At 38.4% G+C, this 19,393-nt stretch overlaps 1 protein-coding gene and 1 non-coding gene across 3 annotated transcripts in view; one reads left to right on the top strand and one right to left on the bottom strand.

Moving 5' to 3' along the window:
• Nucleotides 1-19,393, top strand: part of PRRX1 (paired related homeobox 1) — a 95,126-nt gene that overhangs the window by 59,058 nt on the left and 16,675 nt on the right. For both annotated transcript variants that reach the window (XM_072648677.1, XM_072648676.1), the window contains exon 2: nucleotides 16,898-17,073. In XM_072648677.1, coding sequence (XP_072504778.1) covers nucleotides 16,898-17,073 — 176 coding nt within the window. The remainder of the gene's footprint in view (nucleotides 1-16,897; nucleotides 17,074-19,393) is intronic.
• LOC140530692 (U6atac minor spliceosomal RNA) lies at nucleotides 5,747-5,869 on the bottom strand. The gene has a single exon (XR_011976112.1). It is a non-coding gene; the product is annotated as a U6atac minor spliceosomal RNA (small nuclear RNA).

The following is a 19,393-nucleotide window of genomic DNA, read 5'->3' as shown; positions in this document are numbered from 1 at the left end:
CTACTCACTGCCCACTATACCAGCCTTGCTCTGAAAATAAGATGTTAAGGGAGGATAGTATCCTTCAGTAGGAAGACGGAGCAGTTTGCTATAGTTAGGAAGACTATTAGATTCAGAGTCACAAGACTGGTGTTTGAGTTCAAATCTGGTCACAGACACTTACTTGCTGTGTGACCCTGGGCAAGTCACTTAACTCTGTTTGCCTCAGTTTACTCATCTGTAAAATGAGCTGGAGGAAGGAATGGCAAACTGTTCCAGTATCTTTACCAAGAAAACTCCCAAAGAGCCAGACTTGACTGAACAACAACGTATCTTTATATATAAATATATTGTGAGGCAGCTAGGTGGTGTAGTGAATATAGTACTGAACATGGAGTCAGGGAGACTGGAGTTGAAATCCAGCTGCAGAAACTTATGAATTGTGTGATTCCAGGTAAGTTACTCAACCTCTCTGCTTCAGTTTTGTACTATATAAAGCAGGGAAATAATCACACCTACCTCATAAAGTTGCAAGGATCAAATGAGATGACATATGTAAAGTTCTTTGCAAATCTTAAGGTGCTATATAAATTCTAGGGTTAGTATATAGTAATTATCTCTTAAAGCACAGCCCGTTATGGCCCTTTCATCTAATGACAAAGCTATCTTTTATTTTTTCTCATAGAGAGACCTCTTGGTTCATAACATTGGCAAATTTCTCCCTTGAGAGATTTTTATAAAATATGCAAGGTCAAAAAGGAATTCACTTCATTGCTATAAACTTGTGCATTGTACCTGGAACATACGAAGAGAAAAGAAGAGAGGGCATAAAAAAAGAAATGAAATGTCTGTATTTTTGTAAATTAAAGTTCAGTTCATGTTAGAGACTGGGTGTTAAAAGTGTCCTGATTTTGAATTTTGCATGGTGCCATGGTGTCTGACCAGTCTTCCTTAAAAGAAATGATAACTGCTATGTGTGTGTGTGTGTGTGTGTGTGTGCGCGCGTGTGTGTGTTGAGGGGAAGAGGGTGGCACTTGGGAAAACATGGGAAATCTGGAAGAAAATCAAATGGGTCTCAAAGGAAACATGTCAAGATGTATAGGAAAGTATTGCTGAAAGCAAAGCCCTGGCTGGCATGATTGACTGAAGTGTTGGAGGTCATTGGATTATAGCTCTGCCAACGTCCTCTCCTTATCCTAGAACGAATTCCATTCCTCATTATCTTTCTCTTATCTTGGGTAATTAACAAGCATTTTTAAAGTCCTTTCCTGTGTCTTCGCTACTTCCCGTCATGAGCCGAGCAATGGGAATAACTCTTGCGACTTTCAGGTTATGGGAATATGGAGGCAAGAGTCATGACATGAGCAGCCGTGACATGACTATTACTCATCCATTTCCACTCCAGGCAGACAGAGTTTATTAACAAGGAGTCCTTTTGGGCTGCTCCACAGAAGTGACATGAGTCAGTGGAATAACATTATTCCACAAAGATATTTTGGGGGTTTTGCCTGAAATGAACACTTTTGCTTATATGACCTTTGTCCATTGGCTTCTTCCTTTATTAAAAACCGTCACATATCCCTAGAGAGGAAGTGGCTGTGCAATTAAGACTGAGTTAGGTGTGGTTGGCAGAGAGTAATGTTCCCATAGGTTGGAGAATGAATTAGCCAGGTTTTGGCCCAAGCTCCTTTGCCAGTCAAAGTGGACAGAAACCACTATGATTTGAACTGACTCACTAGAAGAGAAGACAGGCTAAGGATGAAGGTTATATTTTCCCAAACATAGGAGGATTTTTTTTATTCCAGATTCAATCTTTGAGGGTTTGTGTCTTCTTACGTGTCAGGTGTCAAAAATAAGTACTCTGGATGTCTCATCATCATCAACATCTTTTTATTGCACAGGGCACACTAAGAGAGTTGAGGAATAAGAAGACTTAGAAGACACAATTCCTGTCCTTGAAGGGATTACAATCTAGTTGAAGAATAGGGTATCTCTTCATTTTTTAATTTTAATTTTATTTTTTTCACTTAATGGTATTTAATTTTTTTCCACTTGTAGGGCATCTATTCAGAAAGGATAAATATCAACACAAAATATAATATTCCAAGAGACAAATGAAGGGCATAGATAGAATAGAATGGCATAGATAGGTAGGTAGGTAGGTAGATATCACAGAAATTCTAAGGAGGGTGTAGGTCTTGAGGACTAATGTGGTCAGGTTAGATTTCCCAGAGGATATAGGCTCCGTAGGAATGAATTTAGGATAGATTTTCAGAGGAAATATTCCCTAGAGTCAGGAAGATCTGAGTTCAAATCCAGCCCATATATTTCCTAGCCTTGTGATTCTGTGTGTGTAACTGAACTATGTGACTTTGTCTTAGTTTTGTCATCTGTGAAATGGGGATAATGGTAGCACTTCCCTCCCAGATTTGATTTAAGAATCAAATGAGAAAATACAGCATGTACAGTTTCTCTTGCCTTTCTTTATATCCCTAGCATTTAGCACTGGGCCTGCTATATAATACGTGCTTAATAAATACTATTAGACTGCTTGAGTTATACAGTGGGAGGAGCACCTGCCTGAACTTAGAGTCAAAGAGAGGCTAAGGGTTCCGTCTCCCCTACATCTGTGTGACCATGGGTAAATCACTTAATCTCTTTGAGCCAAAAGAAGAATGGAAGGCAGTAGTGGGTCATCCCTCAATGGAGTTCTTTAAGTAAAAGGTATATTTCTTAGACGTAATGTAGAGTAGATCCTTTTCCAGGAGTGGGTTAGATGAGGTTACCACCAAGATTCCTTCCAACTCAGAAATCCTATGACTTTGTGAGGTGATGGCAAGAATAGTCCAGACTAGGGACAAATCTAACGTGACTGGTGTGAGTTCTTGGAATTTGCTCCACAGGATTGATAAAATAAGAATTTTCCACTACAGGAAAGTGGAACAAGGGATAGGGGCGAAATTACAAGCAACTTGGGTGGGTATAGTCTCCTAGAAACTCTTCTGGTAGCATTTCTCCAGATTATGGGTACAGGCAAAGTAATTTTCCCAAAATACCATTCAAAGTCAATATGATATTTAGCATTATTGCATCTGATTGAGTGTACAAGACCAGCCATCGTTGTAGCTCTAAACTTTTAAGAGACTTCTAAGAAGAAAAGCCTGCAGTAGTACAGAGGGACTGGGATTACATCGCTTAGGTTAGAATATGGTGTGTCTTTGTCAAAGAGAAGAAGTTGTACAAATCATTCGTTGGTTAGGGTGGGGATTCTGCTTACTAGTGAGTCTTTCCTGAGCACCAGTAATACTCTAATCAAGCAAAGGCACAAGTTTTCTCAGGTGGACTTACAGTCTAAGGATCTCACAGTCATATAGGAGACACTAACAAACGAAATAAAATAGGGCTAATGCATGGATTATAGGATCATAGATTTAGCCCTAGAAGGGGCCTGAGTCAGACCTGATCTGGTCCAATACCCTCTTTTTACAGATAGAGAAACTCAGACCCTGCGAGGTTAAATAACTTGTTAAATGTCACATATGTAGTATCAGAGAGAGATTTTGAAACCTAGTCTCTGACTCCAGAGCCAATGAGATTTCATCTAGGGGGAAAAAAGGCTGAGAATCAATTCCATAAATGCTTAACCATTTTTGTGTCCAAATTGGGTATCGACAAGCTGTTGTTTTTTCTCTCAAAGAAATGAATCTGGAGTCTTATCTTTGCCTTTGTATTCTTAATACTTACTATAGTACCTGACACACAGTAGATATTTAATAAATGTTTATTGATTGGTTAGGAGGAAGATCAGGAAAGAATAAATCATATGGTAATTTGTATTGCTTTGGAAGAATGTGTGATCCAGGAGTGGCTAAAGGGAGTAGATGAAAGTAAGGAGAGAAAATAAGAAAAATAGATTGTATAACAATATTATTTAAAACCAGATTATTTTATGTTTAAGGTAAGCTCACTGCTGGAAAAGTTGAATTCTGTGGATTTTGTCTCTCATATAAAACCACCAGGAGGCCCAAGTTTTGCTTATCCAAAGCCTTGATTCAGTTACTGAGTTAAATGCATCAGTGGATTTTTTTTTAAATGAAATCGTTATATTTGTAAATATCTTTCTCATCTCTGAGCTAAGGTTTGGAAAGTTTTCATACCTACTCAGAAGCTTATATAGCATCAATTTTAAGCCTATCAACTGACAGTTAAGGAAACTGAGAACCAAAAAGGTTATGAGATTTGACCATGCTCATCTAGCTAAGGAGATGATAGAGCTAGGACCAGAATCTATGCCCTCCTTACTACTTTCCACTATACCACATTAGCCCCAGTATGTGTGAGTAAAAAAAACCCCAACACTTCCATACTCTATGGACTTTTCTATCCCAAAGGAGTGTGCAACCTCCATGTTCAAATATAATCTTTTTTTTTATGTATGTAATGAGTTCAGTCCAATTTTCAAAGATTCAGACAGGCAGATTCCTTTGGTCAGAAAAATGGTGTATGTATTTCATGGAAAGACAATAAAAGAAGAAAAAAACTATGCACATCAAGGACTACTGAGTCCAGTTCCTTGTTTGGTAAGCTATAAAAGGGTTCCAACGCATCTCAAAGTGAACAAGGGCTACACAGTCGGAAACATATACTTTCAGAGACCTGGTCATGCTTGTAAACCACTGTGATTTGATGGGGCAGAGGGCCAGGTGTGCTATATAAATGGCACTGGGGGTGCTGCTAATCCTGTGTTTGAGGTCACTTAAATGCACTAAAGCCAAATCTGTGCCCATGCAGCCGTCCCAATTAAGAGTGAAACGTGCCATTTATCAGGGGGGCCATTAAAAGGACGATGCCTTAATTGCAATTGGAGCTAAGTATGCACAGAGAGACCCAGATGAATGCCATAGCCTCATTTCACTACTTTTCATTGGGCTTCCAGTAAAAGCCATACACTTTTTAGTGGCTTTCACAATTATGCTTCCCTTCAATTTTCCAAAGGTTACGGGGACTGAACCACACAAATCCCATTAAAGTAAGTAGCTGTTGTGCAATATAAGTCCCTTTGAAAACCTTTGCCAGGGCCTATAAAATGATCAGCTGGCTGGACATAGATGCCCCTTGTCTGCCATGTTTGCAACCAAGATTCCAATGACAAGCTTTGATGTGGGGATAGATTTCTGCTACCGAGGCCAAGCTTTTTGGTTCTTATTGCATCAGATTTCTCTGAAAAGTGAGGTGATTAAAACTTATCAAGAACATTTGCCTTTAGGCTCTATTCTAAAAATATGCCTCAATGTACACTGAAATTAGATTTGCCTGATTGAAGATTTAGGTATATTCCAGCATTTGCCCACAAGAACTAAAGCATCATGGAGGCATTGACTCATTGACATAACCCAGTGAATGAAAAGTAGTGGTGGAGTGTACTTGATAATGACCTGGCTCCCATCCTTGAGGATCTTACTCTCTCCCTTTCCACATCACTCTTCTTCCCTATTCCTCATTCCATTTCCTCTGCGTCTTACTTTCCCTTTTCCCTTTTCCCAGGCTCTTTTATTCTATGCTTAAGTTCTCCATGACTACCTCTTATTTCACTCTCCTCTTGAATTCATACCTCTCAATCCCTCTCACAGCTTACATACCCAATCACTGTATCAATCAATCAATCAATCCACTAACTTTAATTGTATCTATTACCTGCTAGGCATTAGGGTAGGCACTAGAGAGGTAAAGATAAAAAAAAGTCTCTTCTTCACTTACAGTCTGTAAAATAAAATCATGTTGAATGACCAAGAGCAGGCAGCAGTATCTTGACCATATGTATGATGTAAAGGCTGCTAGATCCACCATCCTTGTTAAGAGAGAGTTATCCTTCTTACCTTTCATATAATAAAAATTGAATGCTGGGGCGTGCATCAGGCTAAAACTAGAGTAGAGCTATTGATTATTTGCTCTGTGGTTTCTACTGGTCTTGAATCAGAATGAGTTGGGAAATATTAGTTCTCTGATTTTTTTTTCTTCTCAAGATATCTGCTCATAGTTTGAATTATTACCAACTAATGGAAATACTATTCTGTTAGGTATCCCTTCACCTCGCCCTACCACTACCACTGGAACTTCTCAGGGTTATTCTGATGTTCACTTTTCTTATTATTAGCTTTTTAGATTATTCTTTCACATGGTTTTTAATACTTCACAATTCTTCATCTGAGAACTTTTTGGTGATAACGGTTTACATTTATCTATATGTTCGTATGATTTTTCTATGTAGCATGGATGTCAAACTCTTCTCAGGGAAATTTGATACAAAGAGTTTTCAAATTCTTTTGTTTCCATTCTTATTCTAGATGCATTAGTTTTATTTGTAAGGAATGCTATCAAAATTATTTCTGTTAACTTTGATAAGTGTCCCTATCCTTTACTTGGTTAAAAGTCTTCCCCTCACCCTTTGTTTCTCCAGCTCTTGGAAGCTTTGCCCAGGTATTACTGCTGTCTCTGCTTCTGGGTATATGCTATAGCCTATTCCTGGCTCTGAAAAGTATATGATCTTCTACATGTCTAATTTTTTTATGGTATGATCTTTAATATTAAGGTCACATTTTCATTTTGAATGTATTATAGAAAATGGTATAAGATACTGATCTAAGTCTATTTTCTGCCAGAATATTTTCTAGTTTTCCCAGCAATTGTTTTCAAATAGGAAATTCTTCCCTGTGTAATTTATATTTCTAGGTATTTCCTGAGTAATTTATATGAGCCCTGCTAGAGCTCTTAATAAAAATATAATAAATAAATCCAATTTGTAACCCCTCTAAGGAATGGTATGTGGGGATCAGTGTACAAAAAGCAAGCCATGCAAAAGGAACTCTCTCAAGTCATTTTTTGAAGAATGTTCCTAGGCATACGCCTCAAAGATAATGTTATAATGAGAATTTAGGGTATTTTAGTTTTGGATATAAAAAGTCTTGAATTATTTGAAGAGTTTCAAGGTGTCACTAAATCAAAATATATCTCCAGAATATTTACAATACCTTGTGGCATGGATTACCAAAATGATATTATCATATGATAATATGATAATGGTAACAATCATAAATAGATAATATTTATATAGTGCTTACTATGTGCCAAGTGCTTTACAATTATTATCTCATTTGATCCTAACAAAAACCCTGGAGGTAGGCACTATTATTACCCCCATTTTATAGATGAGACAACTGAGTCAAATAGGGGTGAAGTGACGTGTCCAGGTCACCTACCTAATAAGAATCTGAGGATAGATTTGAACTTAGGTCTTTCTGACTCCAGACCCAGCACTCCATCCACTTCATTACCTAGAATAAGCACTGGACTTTGAGTCAGAAGGTGCTTATATTTACTACCTGTGTAATGCTTCCAAATTATCTAATCCATTCATTTGACAAGCATTTATTCAGTGGAAGGCACTGATGATCATAGGATTGTGGTTGTTTTGATGGGACTAGATATACTAAAGATTTGGGCCCTGCTCAGTAAACTTGTGACTCCACTGTGATGGTGGCCACAGCTGTGGACTAAAACAATGGTGTCAAAAAATATTCATACAGCGTTTGTATAGCCAATCATCCCTGAAGCAAGATGTCTATTCCTGCTCCTTTGTAAGCATTGCCTTGGTTGGAAGGATGAACTTTAAAGATGCCCCAGAAGGAGAAGCATTTTGTATCCATAAGAGTTACAAACAAACTTTGTTTTTTATGATTCCCAAAAAATCATAAGTTGTTTCTTTATTGGCAAAATGAAGCATGTCTGTAAAAACTCAAGAAAATATAGAGCTATTTTGGTAAATAGAAGCCAGGTTGGACAAGAGAATGGTAAGAGCTCTGGGTTACAAGTCAGGAGGGTATCCAGGCTTTGCCACTCACTTGTAGTGTGACTTTGGGGAAATTATTGGATTTTTTTCATCTGTAACATGGGTACAAATAATCTTTCCCCCATTCAATTCAGAGAGTTATTGCAAAAATCAAATGATCTGATACGTATTGGAAGAGCTGTACGAATACGATATAGTCAATATTTCAAGTACCTATGATGTCACTACTTTGGCAACATCTTATGTTGAGAGACTGATAATATGTCTATGGCATAAACATTCATATACTTCTACATACAATATATGTATATACACATAGTGCACATAGGTATAGATGCACATACACATGCATATACATACACATACATAACGTATGCCATAATCTTTGAGAGTTATCTGAGGTTCAGAGAGATGACACAATTTACCAGTGAACACAAGGCTATAAAGTGTCAGAAGAAGGTGTTTAACTAAGGTTTTCCTCACTCCCAATCCAGGATGATGGTCCTTATGGGTTTTTATTAAATAATAATAGAGTAGCAATATTTTTCAGAATTTTACTATGCCTAGATTGGAAACACTGTTCATTTAAGTTTCTATAAATATAATCCCTTACATTTTCTATAAAAAAACATGACTTAAGAAGAATATGACTTTCAGAAGAAATGGCAGTTTCCATTTTTTGAAAGGAAAATCTCTCTTGGATATAGTCAGTTTTTACGAATCAGTTGGGGAAGGTCTCTCTTTTCTTAGATGCAAGTATTAATGTGACTAAAATTTTAGTTGTGGTGGTGGCCTCACTAATGAGTTCTAACACATTCTTGGTGCCAACAATCATAATGTAACCCTTCTGGCTAAATAATACAACCTTGATGGTTGTAGTTTGTTACAACATTTGTTTCTGATGTGCATATAAACTAGGGCAAGGAACTCTTTATCTTTCTACTTGAAATACCAGTTTCTGTGGGCAAGGAAAAAAGATGTGTCCTCATAATGGAACTGAATCTTCCAAGGCCTATTACTTTTAATCAAGTAGAGATGTTGCAGACGACATGTGGTCATACTGGCACTCATTACACAGTCTCCCCCACCCCAACTCTATAAAGCAGTCCAGATATCACAAACAGATAAAATTTGCTTTGGCTGAATATAATCTGTCTTAGAAGAGCAGTCAAGTTTGAACAGTTCTAGGAGTGCTAAGCAAAGACAAGTTTTGAAAAGAATCTTTCCTGGAAACATTTTTATGAATGCTTGTTTTTTTTTTATGACTCCAAAAAATCGTGTTATTTCTTTATTTTTCATTTACTCATATTATTTTTCATTTACTCTGATGATGTGGTTCTTCAGAGTTACAGTAAGGGCATTGCCAAGCAGCAGGATGAACGTGTTCATTTATGTATGAGGCAGAGGGAAAAAATATTATGTTCAAGGAAAAGGCAATGAATTTGGAATCAGAAGATCTGGGTTCAAAACTGTTCTTACAATGTCATCTCAAGCAAGTTGCCTACCTTGCCTCAGTTTGCGTCTTTATAAAATGAGAGATTGGGCTTAGTCATTTCTAAGGTTTCTTCCAGATTTAAGTCTATGAACAATTTATTTTACTTTTAGTAGGATTTGAAGCCAGTGGCAAGATCTACATGGAAATAACCCAATGATTCAGGAAAATAAAAACAAATAACGAAACCCTTGGTGTAATGGGAAATGTACTGAATTTGAAGGCAGGACCTGGATTTGAATTCTATTTCTGCCACTTATTTCTGGGTGACATTGGTCAAGCCATTTAACTCCTCTGGGTCTGTTAATTCTCTTGTGAAATGAGTGAGTTGAAATAAATAACTTCTCAAGTTTCTTCTAGCTCTAAATCTTTTTATCTATGATCTGCTTTCTCAAATATTAATCCAATATTCTTTGACAAGGTACTGAATACAAGGCACTGTGCTAGGCATTGAGGATTGAGAGATAGCAGACATGGCCCCTGCCCTCAAGAAGCTTATAACTCATTGGGGGATAATGCAGATAAAATAAGGTACACAAAAGACAAGACAAATTGAAATATATTAAATCCATAGGAAAGGTATACAATGCTAGAATTTTGGGAAGGGAGAGTTCTTTTTAGCTGAGAGGAATAAGTAAAAACCAACTTCTCTATATTTTAGATATCTTGACTTGCCTTGTAGTTATTCTGAGGTTAGATAAATACTGCCCAGTTCAATGTCCCAAAGAATGAGATGTCCTGTGACATATTATAGGAAGTGAGCATCTTTGGGCAGGATGTTCTAAAGACCAATATGAATTAAAGTTGTTTTCTCTGGAAAGCTGGTAAGAACATCAGACTGCAGTCAGAAAATGAACAGTTAAGCCCCATCTTTTTTCCTACCCTTCATCCAACCTGAGTGTGAGGTCTGATAAAATCTTTTACTGCAGAGAATGATCCCTCCAGTGCCCAACATTTGCAAACCTCTGTAATGTTTACATTTCCTCTGGAGCTTCTAAAGATACTATGCTGGGTTGTGGTCTCACAGTTTGGATCTCGTGAGCAAAGACAGACATACTATGTAGCTGAAAGGCTATTTCTGCTGCTTGCTGGTCTTGTCTTTCCATTACACCTTACTCCATAAAGGATGTTTGCCAGAAGGAGAATTTCTGGCCTCTCTTTATTTACATGGTTTTTTTTTTCCATACCCAAACTCATCTGGAGGGGTGTTAGGGTTTGTTAAAACAACAACAGTAACAGCAAATACACAAGGATGTTACTCAGAGCTACTGCCAGAATCTTTCAAGTCATCACAGTTGTTTGCTCCCTGTCATATATTGTAATTCTCCATTTCCCTCCCTCCCATCTCAGGGGAAACTGGTGGTTTATGGTGGCCAGCCAGTGGAATTTGGGTTAACAACAGGTTTGCTTCAAAGAAAAACTAAGGGAGTACACTTGTAGTTTAGGGAATAGGATATAAAAAGTCTCATGAAGCCCTAATTGTGTGACTGCAGTTCAGAACAAGAGAGAATAGATATAAATGGTAGCATAGAGGAATTAAAATTTCACCTGAGGAAAAAATTCCTGACAGTGAGAATTACAAATGGTTGGAACTCCTTCCTTAATCTTCCTTTTGGGAGGATCTAAAAGAGATTCATCTCAGTTGGGGGTAAGGAAAGACCAACTGAAAGGCCAAATAGCCTCTGAAGCTCTTTTCTAGACCTTTGCTTATTTAACTGGATCTTCAAGTTTGGTTGGTGACACCTGTCACCAGGGCTCAGACCACCTGGAGAGACCTGACCTGCCTTGCTATCACAATGAAGAAGACAGGATTGTAGATACCAGTAGACCTAACCTTTCTTTCTGAGGGTCTCCCTGGAGAGCTTGTAAACGTAGGGAGAACCAAGGTTTAGGGACTGGTGTTCAACAGACCCTCATAATCACTGTAGAGATAAGTGTTTTGGGAGGGGCAGTAAGAGACTCAGGTGAGACTCCTTTGTGGCACAGCATCATCTCTCAGGAGTTACCTGGATGATTTTCCTGATATGCCTATGTCTGTGTTCCTTTGAATGTTGGATGCCTCTGGAAAAAGTCATATATTAGGCCATAGTATAAACAGCCTAAGGGCTTAGCCATACTATGGAGACTAAAGTAGTACTTAGTGATGATGCTGGGCCACTAGGTCAGAGACAGATGAATCCCTGATGACACCTTCAGAGTCTCTTAGTCATGCCTGTGTGTCAAAGGTCATGGGGCCCTTGTACTCAGAGGTCACAGTGTCCTGACAGGCATGACAAGTAGAATCACTGACCGGACATAGACCTAAGGATTGAGAAGAATGTCTGTGGTACATTACAAATGGGAAAACATTGCACTTGCTTTGCGGTTGCTAGAAGATGGCACTGCTCCAAAGACATTAAAAGATCTGTGGTTGACACTTTTATGTTACTCTGCTTCATCTTTCTTCTAAACAATGAAGTAAGTGATGATTCTCTGTAAAATATTTGAGGATTTATTAGACCTAGGAAATGGCTAGTGGAGAAAGCACTGAACTAAGAATCAGGAGGGAGGCAGCTCAGCGAATTAGTGGGTGGAATGCTGGGCCTGGAGTCAGAAGGACCTGAGTTCAAATATGACTTCAGACATTCACTAGCTGCATGACCTTGGACAAGTCACTTAACCTCTGTTTACCTTAACCCAATGGAGAAGGAAATGGCAAACCATTTCAGTGTTTTTGCCAAGAAGAACACACAGGGTCACAAGGAGTCAGACATGATTGAATAGCAACAATTCAAGAGACTTGAATTCTCTCTTGGATCACCTGCTTACCAATGGTATGAATTTGGCCAAGTCATAGCATCTCTAAACTTCACTTTCCTTGCCTGTATGATGAAGATGATAATATCTATTTTGCTGACCCATAAGGTTGTTGTGAAGAACAAATGAGATGATAGACAAATGGTAAATTGTAAAGCTCAGGATAACCATAAGACATTAGGTTAAAAAAAAAAAAGCTCTCACTTTGTTGAAAAATATTCAAGATTAAGAAAACTTAGGCTTTTGAAATAGGTTCTAATAGTTATAATAGATTTGCGTAGATAAAGAAGACTCTTAATAAATGTTTATTGGATGAATGAATGAGATTGTATAATTAACTGAGAGTTCTATTCAAATTCAATTCAACTGGAGGCATTTATAGCTGAACTTACAGTCACAACACTGCCAAGACTTCTTATATGTTGAAGAAATACTTAGTTACTTGCCTAGACTTTTCTCCTGGTGGTTTGCTATTTATGGAGAGGTAGACCTTTGGGAATGGAATCCAAAGTCTGGTTCAACAGGCTAAATGTATGATTTGGGTTGTTACAGCTTACTGAGTTGTAAATCTCTGAGAGATCTATGGGCTAAGTGGCTAGGCTTTGTGGCTGCCCCTGTAAGGTAGGTTTGTCAGTGATGTTAGCACAGCTGGTATTCTGCTCAACTTTATACATCCATCACTCCTGACTTCAGCTGAGTGGGGGGAGATGGGTTTGGGTGTACACTAATCACTGCATGCAGACATGGAAGATGGAAGGCTGGATAATTGGCTTGCTAGGTTTCCAAAAGTAGATTATGGAAGGAGTTGAAGATGGAATGCATTTGTGGACATAGCTAGTACTTGGGAAAGTCTCAGACTTCACCGTCTCAGAGTCCTATTTTGGGGAGACCTTTACAGGAGGTCTATCAATTCTACTCCCTCTTTCTGGGGAGACTTAGAGTCTCCTAGATGCACAGAGTTAGCTTAGTTTGATGTTGAAGGAGCATCTCTGATAACTCGAATCTGGTTTTGTTGTTGTTTTAAAGTTCTATTGTTGCTTTTTGTTTTAAGTCATTTCATTTCTCCTTAAACCCCTTTGTTGAATCCTTTCTTATAACAAGGAAAAAAACCTTTCAGCAAATCTGACATCGTGACCACTGATATCATGTATAAATTCCATACCCATGTTCTCTCACCTCTCTACTGAGAGGGGGGAATGTTTCATCATCAGTTTTTTTAGGATCAAGATTATTTATTGCAATTCCCCCAAATTAGATTGTCGTGTAGTATTATTACTGTTTATATTGTCACAGTGCCAAGACAAACCCAAAATGAGGTCATGAAGAGCTAGACATGACTGAAAAATGGCTAAACAACAACTACTATAGCAGAGGAAATTAGGGGAGCCTCTAATCTGTTCCTATTGAGGTGAACATGCAAACTTTGACTCTGAGGGTGGGGCCCCAGTCCAGTAGATCAGGGATGTCTCTGTTCACTTCTATTAAACATTATTGGGGTTGTTATATATATAGTGTTCTCTAGGTTTTTATTTCTTCACCCTATACCATTTCATCGTGTTTCCATGGTTTTCAATTCCTCACACTCACTGTTTCTTTTATTATTGCAAGGACTGGAAGGTGGGGCAGAGGTGTGATTTCTGAGCTTTCTTAAATGTAGAGAAATCCTAGTATCAGTTCCCATGCCCCTCCACCTTCAGAAGGAAAAGAGATTAAGAAGAGGTGGAAAGAATACACAAAAGAACTATCCAAGCAAGATCTTAACATCACTGATGGCCTTGATGGTGTGATTACTGATGTAGGATGTCTGTCCTGGAGAATGAAGTCAAGTAGACTTTAGGAAGCATTGCTAATAGTAAGGCTAATGGAGGTGATGGAATTCCAGGGTCACCTAGCTAGTGTGCTTTTGTGTGGAAAAACCTTGTCCATCAAATTAACTTCACAGAAGCCAGCAAGACATCACCAGGGTTTAAGTACAAGTCTTCTTGACTCTAATGCTGACTTTTTATCAACTGCATTATGTTGTCTCTCTAATCAGTTTTTTTATTGCAGCAATATTCCATTATTTTCATGTACCACAATTTTTTCACCTGTTTCCTAGTCAATGGGTACCTATTTTTTATCTGTTTTAAGCAACTTTAGTTACTGCATCAGTACCGTAGATCTTGGATAGTCTCTGCTCTGTTTCATTTTGTATTTGAAGGCTAAACTTACCTGTTATTCTAATTATATTTTGATTTCCTACTTTAGCATTCCAATCCCCTATGATGAATGTGAAATTCTTTTTTTTTTTTTTTTTGGTATTGTTTCTAGAAGATGTTGTAGGTCTTCATAGAACTGATCAAGTTTGGTCTCGTTGGCACCAGTGATTGGAGCATAGATTTGTATTAGTGTGAGTTTGAACAGTTTGTCTTGAATTTGAATAGATATCATTATCATAATTGAGATTATCCCCCAGTACAGCTGAGGTAGAACCTGAACTAAATTAGACAGCTCTGTAACACACCTGTTTTCATCTATGTGATTCAGAATCCTGGCAGATTCAAACTGACTTCTTGAAGTAGAGGAGGAGAATTTGTTCCCACTGCGAATTACCTTTTGTTTCATTTTCATCATGTAGCCCCTTGGAAGCAGCATGTGACATTCACTTCTCAATAACCACTCACCAGATTGGAAAGGATCAGTTTATGTTCCAATCCTAATGAAAGACAACACCAAGGAATATTGAAATTACTGAACAATTGACTCATTTCACGTGCCATCTAGGTTATGCTTAAGATTCTGCAAGCTAGGCTTTGGCAATATGTGAACCAAGAATTACCAGAAGAGCAGGCTGGTTTTCAAAGAAGTGGAGGAACTAGAGACCAAATTGCTAACATTCATTGGATTATGAAGAAAGGAAGGGAGTTCCAGATAAACATCTACCATTACTTCATCGGCTACACTAAAGTCTTTGATTGTATAGATCAGAACAAAATGTGGCAAGTTCTCAAAGAGATGCTAGTGCCAAATTATCTTCCTTGTCTTCTGAGGACCAAGATGCAGAAGTTAGAACTGAATATAGAAAAATTGATTGGAAAAAAAGTACGACAAGGTTGTATATTGTCACGTTATTTATTTAACTTATATGCAGAGTACATCATGAATAAATCAAAAGCTGGAATTTAGGTCTCCAGGAGAAATAGCAGAAATCTCAGATATATAAATGATACCACTTTGATGTCAGAAAGTGAAGAAGAATTAAGAAGCCTCTTGATGAGGTTGAAATAAGAGAGTATAAAAGCTGACATAAAAAAACCAACCCCCAAAACTAAGATCTTATCAACTAGTTGTATCACTTCCTTGCACATAGAGGGAAAAAAATCGAAGCAGAGTCAGATTTTATATTCTTAAGCTCAAAGATACTATAGACAGTGCCTAGAGCCATGAAATTAAAAGATGATTATTCCTTAGAAGGAAAACAATAGCAAATCTGGACATCATATTGAAAACAGATACGTCACCTTGTCAACAGAGGTCCATATAGTCAAAGCTATGGTTTGTATGGCTGTGAGAGTTGGACGATAAGGAAAGTTATGCACTGCAGATTTAATGATACTGACCTGTGGTACTAGAGATTTCTGAGAGTCCCTTGGACAGCAAGGAGATTAAGTCAGTTAATACTGTAAAAACAACTAATGTACCCACTGGAAGTTCGAATACTGAAACTGAAGTTTAAATATTTTGGCCACATAATGAGAAGATGCGACTCATTGGACAAGACCTTGATCTTGGGAAAGATTAAAGGAAAAAGGAAAAGGAGACAGCAGAGGATGAAATGGATAGATGATAACATGGAAACAATGAACGTGAACTTGGAAAGACTTCAAGAGATAGTGGAAGATGTAGAAGGGCCTGGCGTGCTGTGGTCTAGGGGGTTATGAAGAGTCAGACACAACTGAATGACTCAGTAACAACAATCCCAGCTTTGCTCCCTTCTCTGTTCTTGGGAAGTTAAGATATTTCATCCTTTTTCTACCCAAAAGGACTGGGGGCAGGTAGGTGGTGCAGTGGATAGAGCACCAGTGCAGGAGTCAGGAGGACCTGAGTTCAAATCTCACCTCAGACACTTGACACTCACTAGCTGTGTGACCTTGGGCAAGTTACTTAACCCCAGTTGCCTCATCCTGGGTCATCTCCAGTCATTCTGAAGAATATCTGGTCACTGGCTCTGGAGAAGTGAGGTTGGTCACCTGCACAGCCCTCCTTCATTCAAAAAAGAAACAAAGTCAAATGCCAGTCATGTCATTATTTCTCTGATGGCATGGTCTTCTTCCGCAAGGAAGGATGAACACGCATACCCAAAAGGACTCCTAGAGCAACAACTCAGGTCCTTCTGACCACAGGTGGCCCCAAACTTTTATACATAACTGACCAGTGACAAGGAACCCTTGTTGTCCACTTTGGGTTATGGAAGGCTAGAAAGTAGATCAGGGCTGCATCTTGGTATGCCAAGTCACTTAAACTTTCTTTGTTTCAGTTTCTTCGGTTGTGGAATGGGGAGAAAAACAGTTGCTTCATAGGGTTATTATGTGGCTCAAATGAGTTACCAATGCAGTAGGAGAACGATGGTAATAGAATCTTATTGCCTTGAGGACAGTGACATTTTTGTTTTTCTTTGTCATTGTATCCTCTATGCCTAGCGGATGGCCTTGTTTACAGGGGGCACTTAATACATGTTTGCTGGATTAGAAATATACAGAGGAACCATCAGAGTCCTTACCATCCTTCATTCTTTTCTCTTCCAGATGATCAGCTGAACTCAGAGGAAAAGAAGAAGAGAAAGCAGAGGAGAAATAGGACCACTTTCAACAGCAGTCAGTTGCAGGCATTAGAAAGAGTCTTTGAGAGGACACACTACCCTGATGCTTTTGTACGGGAAGACCTTGCCCGCAGAGTGAACCTCACTGAAGCCAGAGTTCAGGTAACCAAATGCTTGCAGAAATCCAGACATAAGTCTTTGGGGAAGCGCATCCTTGAACCAGAAGCCCCATCTTGAGATTTCAGAATGGGTGCAATAAAAATAGAATCCTAAAAAAGATTAAAATCTCCCTATTCTGCCTTTTGCTAAGAACATGAGCAAACAGTTTAAACTTTCAGAAATGAGATGGGAAAAAAGGGGGCAGCTAGGTGGCACAGTGAATAGACCACCAGCCCTGGAATCAGGAGAACCTGAGTTCAAATGCAGCCTCAGACACTTGACTTAGTAGTGGTGTGACCTTGTGCAAGTCACTTAACTCTGATTGAATCGCCTCACCCCTCCAAAAAAAAAAAAAGAAAAGAAATAAGATGGGGTAGAATTTAGCTTGGCTGAATTGAGTAAATGAGAGGAGGCATAGGAAGAAATTAGGAAGCTGTGTCATAATAACAAATAGGTCAGTGGATCAAGGGTCCAATATTTACTTAGAGTAGGATTTCTCTCCCAATCTATAACTTAATAGATGCCTTAGAAGATTATCTGATCGGAAACAGAGCAGGTTCAAGTTCATGTGTCAATCAGAGTGGGATGGAGCCTTGAATTGAATAGCCCTTATAGTTCTAGCCTGGGCAAGATGGAAAGATCTGGTCTTAAAAATTAGACTTTTTTTTAAAAAAAGAAAGTTATCTGTGACTGAGACAGGTAGGTGAATTGTTCATATGGTTTCACAGCTGTCAAGTGTCAACTTTAGGATTTGAACTCAGTTCTTCCTGTATACAAATCCAGCTTTCAATCCAATTCAACAATCATTTCTTAATTACTTGCAATGTTCTAGGTGCTTGAGAAAAAAAAAGTCAAAAATGAAAATAGTCCCAGGGTTCAAAAAGCTTATATCTTATTGGAGGGGAAACACCAGGTGAACAATAAATAAATACAGAATACATATTAAAAATTAAATTAATTTTGGGATGGTAAATACTAGTAATGGAGACAATCAGGAAATGCTTTTAACGGGAGGTGGCATTTAGGCTGAACCCTGAAGGGAACTAGAAGTTCCAAGGGGTGGTGGTGAAAACAGAGAACATTCCAGGCAAGGGAGACAGCCTGCATGAAGGCATGAAGACAGGAGATGAAAAGTCATGTATAAGGAACAATAGGTAGGCCAGTTCAGCAGCAACCTAGGCTCACGTTTATACAGCACTTTAGCACAGACACAGTATTATTTATCTGTATTCCATTCTAGTGAGGCAATCAGGGCAAGAGCAAATGGAAAAAACAAACCATAGACCAGTAAATCCTTCAAATGTGAATGCAACAAATCTTGGTGTCTGCTGGGGTAAGAAGCGGATTGCTGAGACTTAAGAAAATGGGCACTGTTGCTTAATGCAATCTGTGATTCAAGTAAGTTTCTCTAGGACAAATGCCTCTTTCAAGGAAGTGATTTGTGCCCTGTTCTGTAAGCCAAAATAGACAAGGAGGTTGTATGTCTCCCCATGTCTGACTATGATATGTATATACGTACATGCACATACAGTTATTCTGATGAAGTGGATAGGGCAGGTTCTTGAGAAGGAGGGGCTGAACTTTGAGGGGCATGGAAGGTGATGATATGACCAAAGCTGCTTTTTCTGCCCTCAAAAAACTCGAGTCTAAATCTGGTTTTTCTTTTTGGTGTCATGGACCATGGGTGTGACATGGGCAAGGTCACATTGAACTGGAGTTAGACAGGGATCTTAGAGGTGATCCAGTCTAACTCTCACCTTTAATAGATGATAAACCTGAGGCCCAGGGAGGCTAAATGACCCAAGGTCACAGACATGTAAAAAGGACCAGAGGTCAGATTTCAACACAGATCTTCTAGCTTCCTAATCAGTGTATTTTCCATTGTACCAGACAAGACTATAAACCCCTCAAAGGCTGGTGTTGTATTTTATAATTCCATGTACATATTCCCAGTTTATATATTCCCAGTGATGTATGGTATTAGCAATATCATGATGATATCTCATTTTTATAGAATCCTTTAAGGTTCACAAGGTACTTTATAGTACCATAGTATATAATGTTACATTAAGCACCTATTGTGTGCAAAACACACACACATTCACACACATATGATTCTTTTCATATTAATGGACTTTAAAGTCCTCAAGGGCAGGAACTGTGTCTAATCTAAACTTGGCAACTCAAGTTTAAATGAGACATAGTTCCTGACCTCAAGGGCTTTAAAGTCCAGTAATGTGAAAAGAAACATATGTAATATATACTTACATATTACATATATTTATTTATCTATGCATATACAGATGTGTATATATACATGTAT

The sequence above is a fragment of the Notamacropus eugenii genome, chromosome 2, assembly GCF_028372415.1.
Source record: "Notamacropus eugenii isolate mMacEug1 chromosome 2, mMacEug1.pri_v2, whole genome shotgun sequence".
Lineage (NCBI taxonomy): Eukaryota > Metazoa > Chordata > Mammalia > Diprotodontia > Macropodidae > Notamacropus > Notamacropus eugenii.
The sequence above is the reverse complement of the archived record's forward strand: the minus strand, read 5'-3'. Positions and strand labels throughout refer to the sequence as shown.